The sequence below is a fragment of the Poeciliopsis prolifica genome, unplaced genomic scaffold (assembly GCF_027474105.1).
Source record: "Poeciliopsis prolifica strain line A6 unplaced genomic scaffold, Auburn_PproV2 SCAFFOLD006, whole genome shotgun sequence".
Lineage (NCBI taxonomy): Eukaryota > Metazoa > Chordata > Actinopteri > Cyprinodontiformes > Poeciliidae > Poeciliopsis > Poeciliopsis prolifica.
The window spans coordinates 13,455,713-13,468,022 of NW_026562381.1; the positions used below are offsets into that span (position 1 = coordinate 13,455,713).

At 37.1% G+C, this 12,310-nt stretch overlaps 1 protein-coding gene across 4 annotated transcripts in view; it reads left to right on the forward strand.

The window, feature by feature from the left end:
• The window catches only part of LOC129360466 (glycine receptor subunit alphaZ1), a 107,286-nt gene that overhangs the window by 23,280 nt on the left and 71,696 nt on the right, over positions 1–12,310 (forward strand). For all 4 annotated transcript variants that reach the window (XM_055030712.1, XM_055030713.1, XM_055030714.1 and 1 more), the window contains exon 2: positions 1,915–2,039. In XM_055030712.1, coding sequence (XP_054886687.1) covers positions 1,915–2,039 — 125 coding nt within the window. The remainder of the gene's footprint in view (positions 1–1,914; positions 2,040–12,310) is intronic.

A 12,310-nucleotide genomic window follows, 5' to 3' on the forward strand; every position in this document is an offset into this window, starting at 1 on the left:
AGTATTTACTCACTGAAAGGAAAAAGTTAATTTTAGCTTCTTTTAATTCACTCAATTACAACTAAATCCCAGCAATGTGACAAATAAAGGAGATCTAACAAACACTGTTATGAGTAATGGAAATCAAAGTTATTCAGGTAAAGAATGAGTTTAATTCCAAAATTCAAATTATTCTGTGGTTCCTTTTTGTGCACTTAATGGACAAATTCTGCAGGGCAGCAGTTAGTGTCATGGGTGCATTTTGTTGTCTTAGATGTATTCAATTCATTTAGTTAAAAATAAACTTATAAGAAAGCCTGCTTCTGGCTTTTTACTTGCAAGGCTTTCTTTGCATAGAGGAGAGAAACAACATTACAATTCTTCTTGTTACATATTCAGTATTAAATTCATAGATTGTTTTGGTTTCAAAGTCTGTTTTCTGGCTTTGTTCTGGCTTTGCTAAAGTTTTATTATGGCAAGGTAATTCATAGCTTATAGAAAAAAATGTACATTTCAGAAGTGTATTAAATGGATTACTGTCACATCTTATGTTAAAAAAGTTAGAAATCCAATATATTTTCTCGATTTGATCAAGAAATGTGTCCAAAATCTCATTCACAAATGAGCAAGTAAATTGGAATGGTGGAAGAATCAACAACAATTATAATTGTCAAAATATAAAGCAAAGATCTTAATTTTAGAAAAGTAATGTTTTAAAGTGACTTTAGAGCAAAACACAATACCACTATGCTTTGACACTAATACAAGTATAATTCTTCAAAGTATGCATGACAAATGCAACACTAACTATTATTCCTTGTGTTAGGATACTTTAATATATCTATTCTTCTTTGCTAAATAAAAGTTTGTAACTGTTACTTTAACTTAGTTGTCAGTTATTAAAACAAGTTTTAAAAGCTTAAACATTTGTTTTCAGCCACTATCATAAATATCCTCAGTCAAAACGAAACCGCTCCAGTCTCACAGATCCCCAAATCAGGTGAAATCCAATATATTTTTATGCTCTTGTTAAAGAGAACCTGTGGCAAAATATTAATATTCAAGAGCTTAAGTTTGAATTCATAGTAGTCATAGAGAAGTGTAAGAAGTTTGGATTCTGTTTGCATGATTTTCTTTTTCAGATAGATGACCAACGTAATGTCCCAGGTTGCAATTATTGCACAGGTTGTTGTGCTCAGCAGGGAGCAATTCTCAAACAGAAAATCTCCTCACTATATTCTGTTATGTGGCTGAAAAGGAAATGAATATCCCAAAGGTTTTTGCTAGAACTGATGGTGGAGGAGTAATCTCCCAAGCGAGGTCATAGAGTTCCTGGAGACACTAGTAAGTCCAAATGAGGCAGGAAGGGAGCCTTGGACTTGATAGGTGACATCGTGAAGGTACAAGTCCCACATCGGGCGCGATTCTGGAGTTTGCATGCTCTTCACATACACAAAATTGATTTCTCCAGGCACTGGAATTAAGCATGTAGGTTTATGATTTAATGGATATATTTTAATGAATTAAATTTTAGGCTTATTTTGTCTGCAATCAAAAGAGCAAATGGAAATGCAACAACACATAATAGGGTCTAAATTACTTTTTTGTCCCCTTTTTTTAAAAAAAAAAATTGTTCTTCAATGTGCCATCTAAAGTTAAGTGTTAAAAAGTTAAAATTTCCTAGTTGCTGCACCAGTGAAGCAGGTACAGCGAGTTTCTAAAATGCCAGGTGCAGACTTTATGATAACTTAATCTAAATTGTTCATTTGGGACAATGGATATGAAAACTTAGCTCTCAGTCTGCATACTTTGGTTGTTAATAACCTCACGCTCAATTAAATTTAAATTAAATACATTTTTCTTAATATATTTTTCTCCTGACATCTCCTACTGTGTTACGTTTGGTCTCTAATCAAATTAATCTTTGTTTTCCAGTTTAGCAGCATCAAAAGAAGCTGCGGCGAGGAAAGCTGCCTCCCCGATGCCACCGTCAGAGTTTCTGGACAAACTTATGGGGAAAGTCTCGGGGTACGATGCCAGAATTCGACCGAATTTTAAAGGTAGGATTTTGCCACCAAGACTCAGTCGGATAAGGCAGGAATGTAGCCAAAAATTCCTCTAAAAATTCCTTCTTGCTTCTGCATCTATTAACATCTCCAAATGCATTTTTAGCAAAGATTATCTCCGGTGGAAGGTTTGTATTTTAAATTTTTTTTTCTTACTGAAAAGTGGGACAAAGTTTTTACATTACTGTTAAAATTATGTTCTCTGTTTAATGTTTTTGGTTTTAAATCTCTTGATCTCTTTTGTTTGCCCTTTGCAGTGTGGAACAAAGGTAATTCTGCACATTGCCCAAAATGTTATAGATAGAAACAAGTCAGACCTGAAGCCTAACTTTTCTTGCATATTCTTGAGCATAAATCCCTGTAAATGCACTTTGAGCCCCACTATAGTAGCAAAACAGCATTTCCATCAACATATTTTAGATCTAAGCTATCATGATGCTAGTTGGCTACATTCCTTGGTATCCACACAGTATCCTGAGTGCTTGTTTTGGTGGTCAAGGTAATGTACCTCCTTCCTGCCAGCGTGCTGCTGAATATGATCTCATGTTGAGGATGCTGCTGATGATAATATAAAATACAGTGACCTCTCCCTGAATGTTAGCCCCCATAAAGACACATGTCAGAGGTTTCTTTGATCAATGCTCACTCATTAGAAACTGTCTGAACATTGAACAGGGAGTACAATCTCCCTGTTCAATGATGCATTTATTTAGTGTGATTAATGTGTACAAAAAGATTACAGAGCATCGTACAGACATCAATTCAAATGTCATTTTAGAGCAACGTAGTTGAGGTTCATGAGATGAATGTGATTTTTTTTTTCTCTTTTTTGTCAGACAATTTGAATGTTTGTATCAACCATATATTATTTATTTCAATGCATATCATAATGTCATTTTTTCTTCTCATAATTATACACTGGAGGTACTTGTACTTGTAATTTGGCCTTCAACAGCCTAATAGTCCTAAAAATGACATAGATCACGTCTATGTCAACGTAGACATTTGATCGGAAACAAGTGTCTATGTTAAAAACTTAACCCATTTGGTACCGAATGACCTTCCCTGAAGGAATGGTCTGAGTTGCATGTAATTTGGGAACATCCAAACAAGCGACAGGTTATCTCTCTGGTTACAGTTCAAGAAGCTAGAACATCCCAGGACTTCAGTGGTTGCATAACAAGTGATGATGTTTTCGGTAATTACAGATTTGTCCAACAATCAAAAGAGTAAGTGAAGGTCAGAAGGGTTTCGGGGCTGACCTGAGGTGTTTACATTTTCCTGGCACTTTGTGTAAACCTTCTACAACATACTGTAGTTGTTACATGTGACCAATGTCTGTCCAAAATGGAGAAAACCAGTTAAAGTTGCTACTTTAGTGGTATGTCCTCTGTATGTCAGACATTTCTTCTTCTATTTTTTATTCTTGTTTAGAAGAACTAACATTACTCAAGAAAAAAATTGCACTAGTACTGAACTAAAATTGGAGCACACATTTAGTGACTTGAGGGTTGTATGTGTGCTCCATTCTTAGCACTCGTTCTTTAGTGCTCAGAATGAGGAGGAAAGAGTGAAACCGGGTTTCCTCATGAAGCCCTAAAGGTCCACAGTTTGAATGTATGATTCTTTCTTTATTCCTTCTGAAATTCCCTTCTTTTCTAACACAGTGGAATAAAATTTTCCTAATATTTAGTACAGTGGGGATGGTAACACACAGGATTGTGAGGTTGGGAACCTCAGCTTATGATAAGAAATGCTGCTGCAGAGCTTTATTTTCCCTCTCCGTTGAGCCCATTATGTTATAACCCATTATATGGTGATCTTTATAAGTGAGATATCTCAGCTAATGCGAGACAGAATCGAGAGGGGCGGAGGAGTTTTGGCGTGACTAAGTGTCTGTTATTAAACCTGCTGTGGCTGCACAACAGCTGAACCGACTCCTAACATGCAGAGAATTCATTCAGGTGTGTCGGGAGAAAACCATCTCTAATTCTTTCACTTCTGCCAAAGTCACTGCTGCAACAATGTATTGTACATAAGGGTAGAAAGCAAGCCTGAATTCAAATTTATAACTAATGATTTTTATTTTTCTCATATTATCTAATATAAAGTTTATAACAAATGAACATGATCGGGTGAAATGATGTGTGCTCAGAATAACAAATATTTTCCATGGGTTGGTTTGTCATGAAAATGACTTTTATATGCAGCTTTTCACAAAATTGAGTCTGGAGCTGTTAATAGACAGAGTCTGATGGGAGAATCTGTCATGGATGTCAGAGAGGAAGATGAGCATAAACTCTGTGACTCGTTAATTTGCGTCAGTTTTCTGTTATGTTTGTGAGTCACTCCCTGCACAACACACCACTTTTTGAATGGTATAGTGCAATTGTTGTCCTAAATATTTCCCAGGCGCTGACGACCGTAATATTAATATGACATACTGATATATATTTTTATATAAATTAACATAAAACCTTCCAAAACATGGGAATGCTTAAGCAAATAAACATTTGTCCATGGCACATATTAGGAAATTCATAGAAGATTTTTAATGTTCAGTTTTTCCAAGGATTTGATATCCCAATGCTAATTTCAGTCTATTCAATTTCTCTCTCAGTAGGTATGCGGGTTTGTAGGCATATCAGCAAGTCTGCAGCTGCTGTTTTTGCTCTAATTGCTGATTAACGATTACGCTACTAGCTGTGCCAACCCCTCAAAAACAGCCTTAAATTATCTATTGTATGTTACTTTAAAGAATTGCAGATGGTGACATAAATTAAAAATAATTGCATTCATCTACCTTTTTTTTAACAACACGTCCAGTTAGTTAGTTAGTGTAAACCCAACACTCTAAAACAGAGATTGGTTCGTTCCAGTGATAAAACACACAAACGCAAGATCAGTGGTGAGGTTTGAACAGGATTATTCAGATCTCTAATGTGGAGGAAACCAAACATTTGCTGCAAAAACAGATGCACCACCACAGCAACACAAACTAATCAGCGGTGCAGTTACATCTCAAGGACACTGGACACTGTTTCAAAAGACGGCAACGTGTCCATTTTGAACAATGAAAGAGTTGGTTTGATGGAGGGTTGAGGCAATCCGTCTTAAACATGAAGAAAACACCAGTCCTCAGATGTCATCTTTCTAAGACTTTCTCTGAAGTCCTATTAGTGTGATTGTTCTGAACACAGCTTATAGGCTTGTTGCTTCCAACTATGATTAGAAATGAAGATTCATTTTGGATGAGAGGGGAAAAGTCTTCATGAAAAGTGAGGAATCCTGGCTCAAAAGACCAAGTGGAGCAACTGTGTTGCAAAATATTCAACCTTCCTGTTATCTGTTTTAAGTCTTGCTCTTTTTCAATCTCTTGCAGCCTGAAACAACGACTGATGTGGTAGAAAATACAGTTTCAGTTCAGTTTTAAATACATCTTACATGAAGTATGTCCTTCTGCTGGCTTCATTTTTAAAACCTTACAGTGAAAGTAGTTAAAAAAAGGCACTTTACTGCTGAGGGTATTAGCGCCTGTACAGATGATCAAGTTTAAGAATATAAAATAATTTGAGTTCTCATTTTGCCTTTCTGTCAGCATTTATTTTCCTTGTAAGCTGTGAGGAAATTTGATAGAAAGGATTTGCTCATTATTTGTTGCAAACTTTTTATTCAATTTATTCAAAACTAGATTTAATTTGACTTTGAATTTTGGGTTTATGATTCCTTGTCTAGAGCACAAATGTCAAACCCCAGTCCTCAAGAAGTGGTGACTTTTAGATATGTATCTGCTTCAACATACCTGAATCAAATAATTAGGTCCTCAGCTGGACTCTGGAGAACTTGCTGCCTACTGAGGAGATATTTCAGTATTTGATTCAGGCGTATTGGACCAGGGACACATCAAAGAGTTGCAGGACATCCCTGATTTAGAGCATTAAAAGTAACTTTCATCTATTCACTGATCTCATTAGTTTCTTGCAGAGCAATGTGGCTGCCTCCTATTGGTTCACATAACACTTATAACACTTTGCTTCAACGTCAAACTTTGAAAAGTCTCTCAATGTGAAGAAGAAAACTGTTCTTACATTTTGTAAGTTTTGTATCCCACTAGGAATCACCAGGCTTAGTCATTAAGGTATTATAGCATGAATCATAGAAAGTCTAATTTAATTTGATAGTTAGTGCTTAGCAGGGGATGTTGTTTTCTTGCTAAAATATATATGTATATTATGTTTATTCTGCAATTTTAAATCTACATGTTAAAATCACACATTTGTTTTCCTAAGTGCTTCTTCCAGCCTACACAGATTCCCTTCCGGTAAAATTAGCACCAGCCGATTTACGTTTTCTACACAGCAACAGCAGAATTAAGGCAGCGAAGAAAATGTGAGAGGAAAGAGACGAGATTTGCCCAAAGCTACGAATATAGTACCAGCATGAGAGGAAATTACAGTGATCATGACTCGGGGCGTCCACTGTGTGAGCAGAAAGCTTCCGATTGATTTAGCAGGTTCCTCTGTTGGAGTACGGAGAGGAAACACTGCTGACACATTCAGGACAAGCCATTTATAATCCATGAATTCATCCATCCTTTCATTCTCTCTCTTCCCCTGCTTTGTCATTCTTTTAATAGTATGCTCCCCCCCTCGTTTTCTACTCCCATCCTTCATTCATGTTAGGAAATTCTCAGTTTTCCTCAAACCACAATCACTGTTTGGTTCTTTGCTCCTGTTTCTTGTATTGGTCTCTTTTTGCACTTATTTCTGCCCTCATTCTTATTGCCATAATAACATTAAGTTCTCCTAACATCATTCTCATCTCTGTCCTTCAGACAGAAAAAACTATGTCATCGACACATAGATGTCCAAATGCATCTCCTCTTTCCATCCTCCAGAAAAACTCTTTCCCACTAGTTATGGACTTATGGCTCTTTGAAGGGAACCAAATCTTCAGACCCATTCACTTCAAAGAACTGTTCAAATTATACATTTTTCTAAGCCACTTTATCTTAATGTACTTTTATTTTAATTGTGGGTAAAATTCACAAAAAAGTTAAATAATCTGTATTAAGTAAATAACTGTAGTATGTTATTACAGAAAAAATATATATGTATAAATTCTAATAAAGTATTAAATTTCAAAAATATAAATGTCACATACTTTATAGTTTTTTGTTTGTTTGTTTTTTACAATTATTATGTGTATTAACATCTTAGTGCTGATTGTAACAACATAAATGAAACATGTAGCAAACAGCAGAGGAAAAAGTGGACTTGAGTTGTTTTTGTAGAAACAAAATTCCTCTTCACTATCATTAAATATACAATATATATGCACATTACAATTAGGGTAATGCACTAATAGTAAGCAACACTTAACTGTGAAGATTAACCAAAGAGAAAGAAGCAAGAAGAAGGGAGCCACCATGACGTCCTCATCCTCTCTGCCCTACATGAAGCCTGCGTCGGTGCAGCAGCCAGGTCACGCAGCGGGCCGCCATGACGAAAACAAACAGCGAGCCCTTTCTGCTGTTTCTTTTATTTGGCGATTAAATCAATGCATTTTGTAATTAAGTAGAGTGATAAGGGCTAATGCAGTGTGTGCAGAGAGCATAGTAAGCAAGAAAAGGCTTTCACAAACTGAGACTTGAGTCCTGTCAATCACGATAAAGAGCCATTCAAAAGAATCGGATCACATAGCGACTCTCCACCCTTTCTTGGCCTAGTTTGACCATCGCTGAGTCCTTAAACAAATTGGAGGACGAGCAAAACTTCAGCTCTCTGAACAAAATGATGCTGCTCAGCTCCCGAAAAGGATCACTAATCTGCTCTTCTCTGTGATGATAGCTCACAAGATGCTGTAAAGATAAATGAGTTTGTATGGCAGTGAAAGATAGAGGATCAGGGTGTTTATTGGTGCCCGTGTTCATGTGCTCCCCCCTCCCATTGTGTTGGATGTGTCTTGATGAATGGCACAGACTCATGCTGCAACTCCCCTCTTCCTCTCTGCCATAACCTCGTCCTTCCTCATCACTCAATCTGAGCAGCAGCAAGGACGACGGCAGCGACCATGCCCCCAGTTTTAGGCTCGATCAGAAATAGATGAGCTGGCCAACGCTGCCACTACGTAACTCCTCTTTCTCCTTCAAAAGCCCCTGCAAGGCAGTGGCCAGTGCCTCAAAATACGCTGAACATGTTGGCTGGTCTAAACTTAGCGCCACTCATGTTACAGTTTGAACTTATTGAAGGAATAACACTTTGATATTCGTCTTCAACAGTTTATAAATTAGATATAGAACATTAACACAGCGTTACATGAGATTAATCACAAGTAATTCAGGACAGAAAACTAAAAATATCCATTAAATAACAACAAAAAAGCAGCTTGAAGAAAATAAATCCTGACTTGAAGAGATAACTTAGATTTTTACTTTCATGCGGAATCAATTGAAAGGTGATAAGTAGTCAGCATCTTATCTACACTACAGTCCTTATAGTCAATGTAATTCATATAAATATAGCTGAGTTTTACCTAGAGCTGCTATCCACTTGTCCAAACTGAGGAGAAGATGGTATTATAGCTTTTCACTGAGTTTTAATCTACCATTTTGTGAAAATGTTATTGCATTTGATGAGATTTATGGGTACCAGAATAAAAAGGACTAAACACAAACGTATGGCACACTGTGCAATATGAAAAGTTGTCAAACTTTAGATATTTTTGAATTAACTTCATAATTCTGTGTTACTTAAACTGTGCTATAAAATACACTGAAATTTCTTGTTAAAACATTAGAAATTGTGTTCAAGAAGGTGGGATAGTTTCTCAATATACTATATACTACCAGACACGTTTATTTCTGCAAAATGCTTAAAAACTTTAAAAAGCCAATCTTTAATTGCAGCAGCATGACAATAAAATAATCAAAAAATCAACCTTCACTTGCCTTCAAATGGAAAAAAATCAATCCATTAGGAGAATTTTTTATTTATTTATTGTGCACAGAAACACCTGCCATCAACAAAATCAATCTAACTGAAGCGGGGACTTTTGTTTAATTCATGTTTTACAGCTGATCAATCAATTCTTATTGGTCTTCCAAGGCTTTCAGGTTGTCTTGAGTATAAATATGATAGATATCATGGAAAAAAAAAGTCTTTTGGCCACTAACAGGATATGGACATATATTTTTCTTGCCACCCAGTGAGGAGAATTGTAAAAGTAAAATCTCCTTGACCTCTAAAATTTCACTCCACTTCATTTTTGTTTAGCTTTCTTGAAGAATTAAGTTCTTTTTCTTCTTCAAAGGTTGTTGTGTTGTTTCCTTTAGTTGTTCTCAGTGCAGCACCACCAGAAGTGAGGAGGATGAACAGGCTTTTCAATTAGTGTGTATCGTTTGACATAGTGCAGTGTGAAAGTGAACTGTACCAGCTGAACATGTAACAAATGTTGCTACTTAGGTCCCCGATCAAACCAAGTCTACCAGATTATAGAGGGGGAAAACATCTTAAAGCTCAATGTATATAAAGTAAAAATTATCTCAAAAGCAACGAAACAGAAAAGGGGAAAGGCTGATGTGTGAGGATTTGATTTGTGGCACCACTGAGCAGCCACAGAGGTTTCCCTCTTTCAGCTGTTATTCTTTCTTTCACTCCGCTCCCTCAGCTGATTTGCCAATGCTCCCTCCTCCCGTTTGCTCCAAAATCCCCACGATGAGCGTGAAAAGAAAAAAAATCCCTCTGAAAATCCACCGCTGTGTCACTTTACCACTGAACACTGAACAAGTGGATATGAGTCCAGTATTAACAGAGAAGGAGAGTGCTGCTCTTCTTTTACCCTTTCTTTTTCACAGCTGGAGCACTTGTTGTTTCACATAGTGTCTCCTTTTCTCCTTGCCAGAGTTGAACATGTCAACGTGGGACGGTAGTTATTAGCTGCCAGAGCTTGACGTTCATTTGGTCTTATCAGCACTTGTTTAATGGCTACTTAATGGGATTAATGGACATAAGGTAATGAGTGTGGGATGGGGGACTGGCTGCTGGGGGGAAATGAATGGTTGAGGGAGCAAGGACAGGGAAGGAAAGGCAACAATGCTAATGGCTTACAGACTTGGAGGGAGCTGCTTTGGAAAGCAGTTTGGTAAATATGGCAGATAGCAACTGTGCAGCTCTGGGTTTCACATGCAAACAGAATTTGTTGCCTTTATATTCATACCAGTGGATATTACATTACTTGCTTCTATTCTGCAGCTGCTTTGAAATGGACACAGGAATTTCCACACCTTTCTCCTTCCTTTATGTTGTGAATCACTACAAGGATACAAGCTGAAAGCCCAGAGGAAAGGTCCAAATGTGCTTTCAGTATTCCACAAAACAGATCTCTCTTCTCTGAGCCACTAAATTCGATCTGGGAAAACACTGAACCAAACAGGGAATTTTAATGTCGTCAGAGCTGTGGCACTCCCCGGAGTTATCACAAAGATATTGATCATGCTTCATCATCTCGCAGGAGGAGACAGACTGGCAGAGGAAGTGAGGTGAAGAATATAAAATAGATTGATGGTAAAAGGAAACCAAGAGTCTGGTCCCTCTCAAAACTTAAATATAAGAGGAAAGGACAACAATCAGAAAGGACATTTGCACAGATAGCAGCATCAAATTTTTTTAGTTCCATGTTTGGTATCAAGATTTGCTACAAATACTGCCTATCATTATTGTTTGTTTTTTGTGATCTAAAGATAGTTGAAACATGGGGCCTTTTTAGCTTGAGGCAGTTCAGAGCTAATCTGGGATGTGTAAGAGGACTTGACAGCCACATTACTTTGCCTTCCTCCCTCAACAGTCCACCCATCCACAGCTAATAAGTTTAAGAAAAGGGGAATACAGCTTTATTAAAGGCCATTCAGTTCTCCGGTGAATCCGATCACGCTTCTAATTCCTAGTTTGAGGGGAAAAGTGGCTGCAAGCTCCCTGCCTTGTTTTAAAAAGACTCGCAAAGAGATTTATATTGTTTATGTGATGACACAAACAGAAAGCTGTTTTTATGTTTTTTAGGTGATAGGAGACAGTAGAAATAATAATAATAAAAATATTATAGAAATGTACCAATAACAACAAACCCAGGTAAATTAAATTATTTCCTTTTGAGGTCAGTTTCTGCCTCGAGCTGAGAGGCTCAAGGAGCTTTGTGTTTTGTTTACAAGTAATAACATGGTGGAGCAGGAGTCGGATTGATGGACTTGGGCATCGTCTACTGTAATGTGCAGCACATCAACTACTTGTTGTGAGATTTGATCCCTGAGAACAAAGCCAGCGTTTTCCATAGGATGACTGGGCATCTAACCAGGATATCCTCTGGATATCTCATTTTCAGATTTTCCCCTTTGTGGACAATAAAGGCTGTTTCTATTAAATTCTATTTTATTAAAGTATCTGACCAATGTCGTGACCATCTATTTTAATCATTTGATGTCTGCTGAGGTCCATGAAGCATCAAAAGTTACACAAAAACTATGTTTTTTTTTTTTTTGTGTCTCATGGTGCGGGACCACAGTTTAAAATCAGTTTAAAATGGCGTGTGATATAAACATCTTATTTATTGTCAGATCCATTTTTAAGTCATTTTACTTGAACTTTTTAGTAAAACATTCTGAAAGGGATCAACTTTCTGTCAGGTTGTGAACCATGACCTAGAACTTTTTATGTAGGAGCTTATACTGGAAGTATCTATGCTAAATTTTATTTAAAGTGGTAAAAGCAGGAGCAGAGGATCATGTCTTCTTAGGGGGAAGCATCCAAGGCCTGTGGCTGTCAAACAACTATGGTTAGCAGCTCTCTACAGTCTGGAAGCACTACCTATGATGAAAAGAAATGCAATCTACCAAGGGTAGCTCCTTTCTTATCTTATCTGTCAACGTTTTTAGTTACATCTACATCATCTCTGTACAGCCAACAGATAGATTGTAAATTGCCTCAAGTGATGAGCATTTTACAGCATGAAAAAGACCAAAAGACAAAGTAGCTCTGATATTTAACACTTAGGAGAGCAAGGCTTGGGATGTTCGACAGGCTGCCTGATCATAAGGTAAGCCTGGGTTTAGTCTGGACACAGAGAGATTTAGAAATGGCTTCGGTTAGATTATAGAGTTTAAGTCAACTGCCTACAAACAGTTTATGTTGGCAGTGAATGCTTTTAATATATCCTAAAAGCCATTTCCTATTTTGGGGGTTTGACAGTGACTGATTGCAGTATTACTCCCAGAC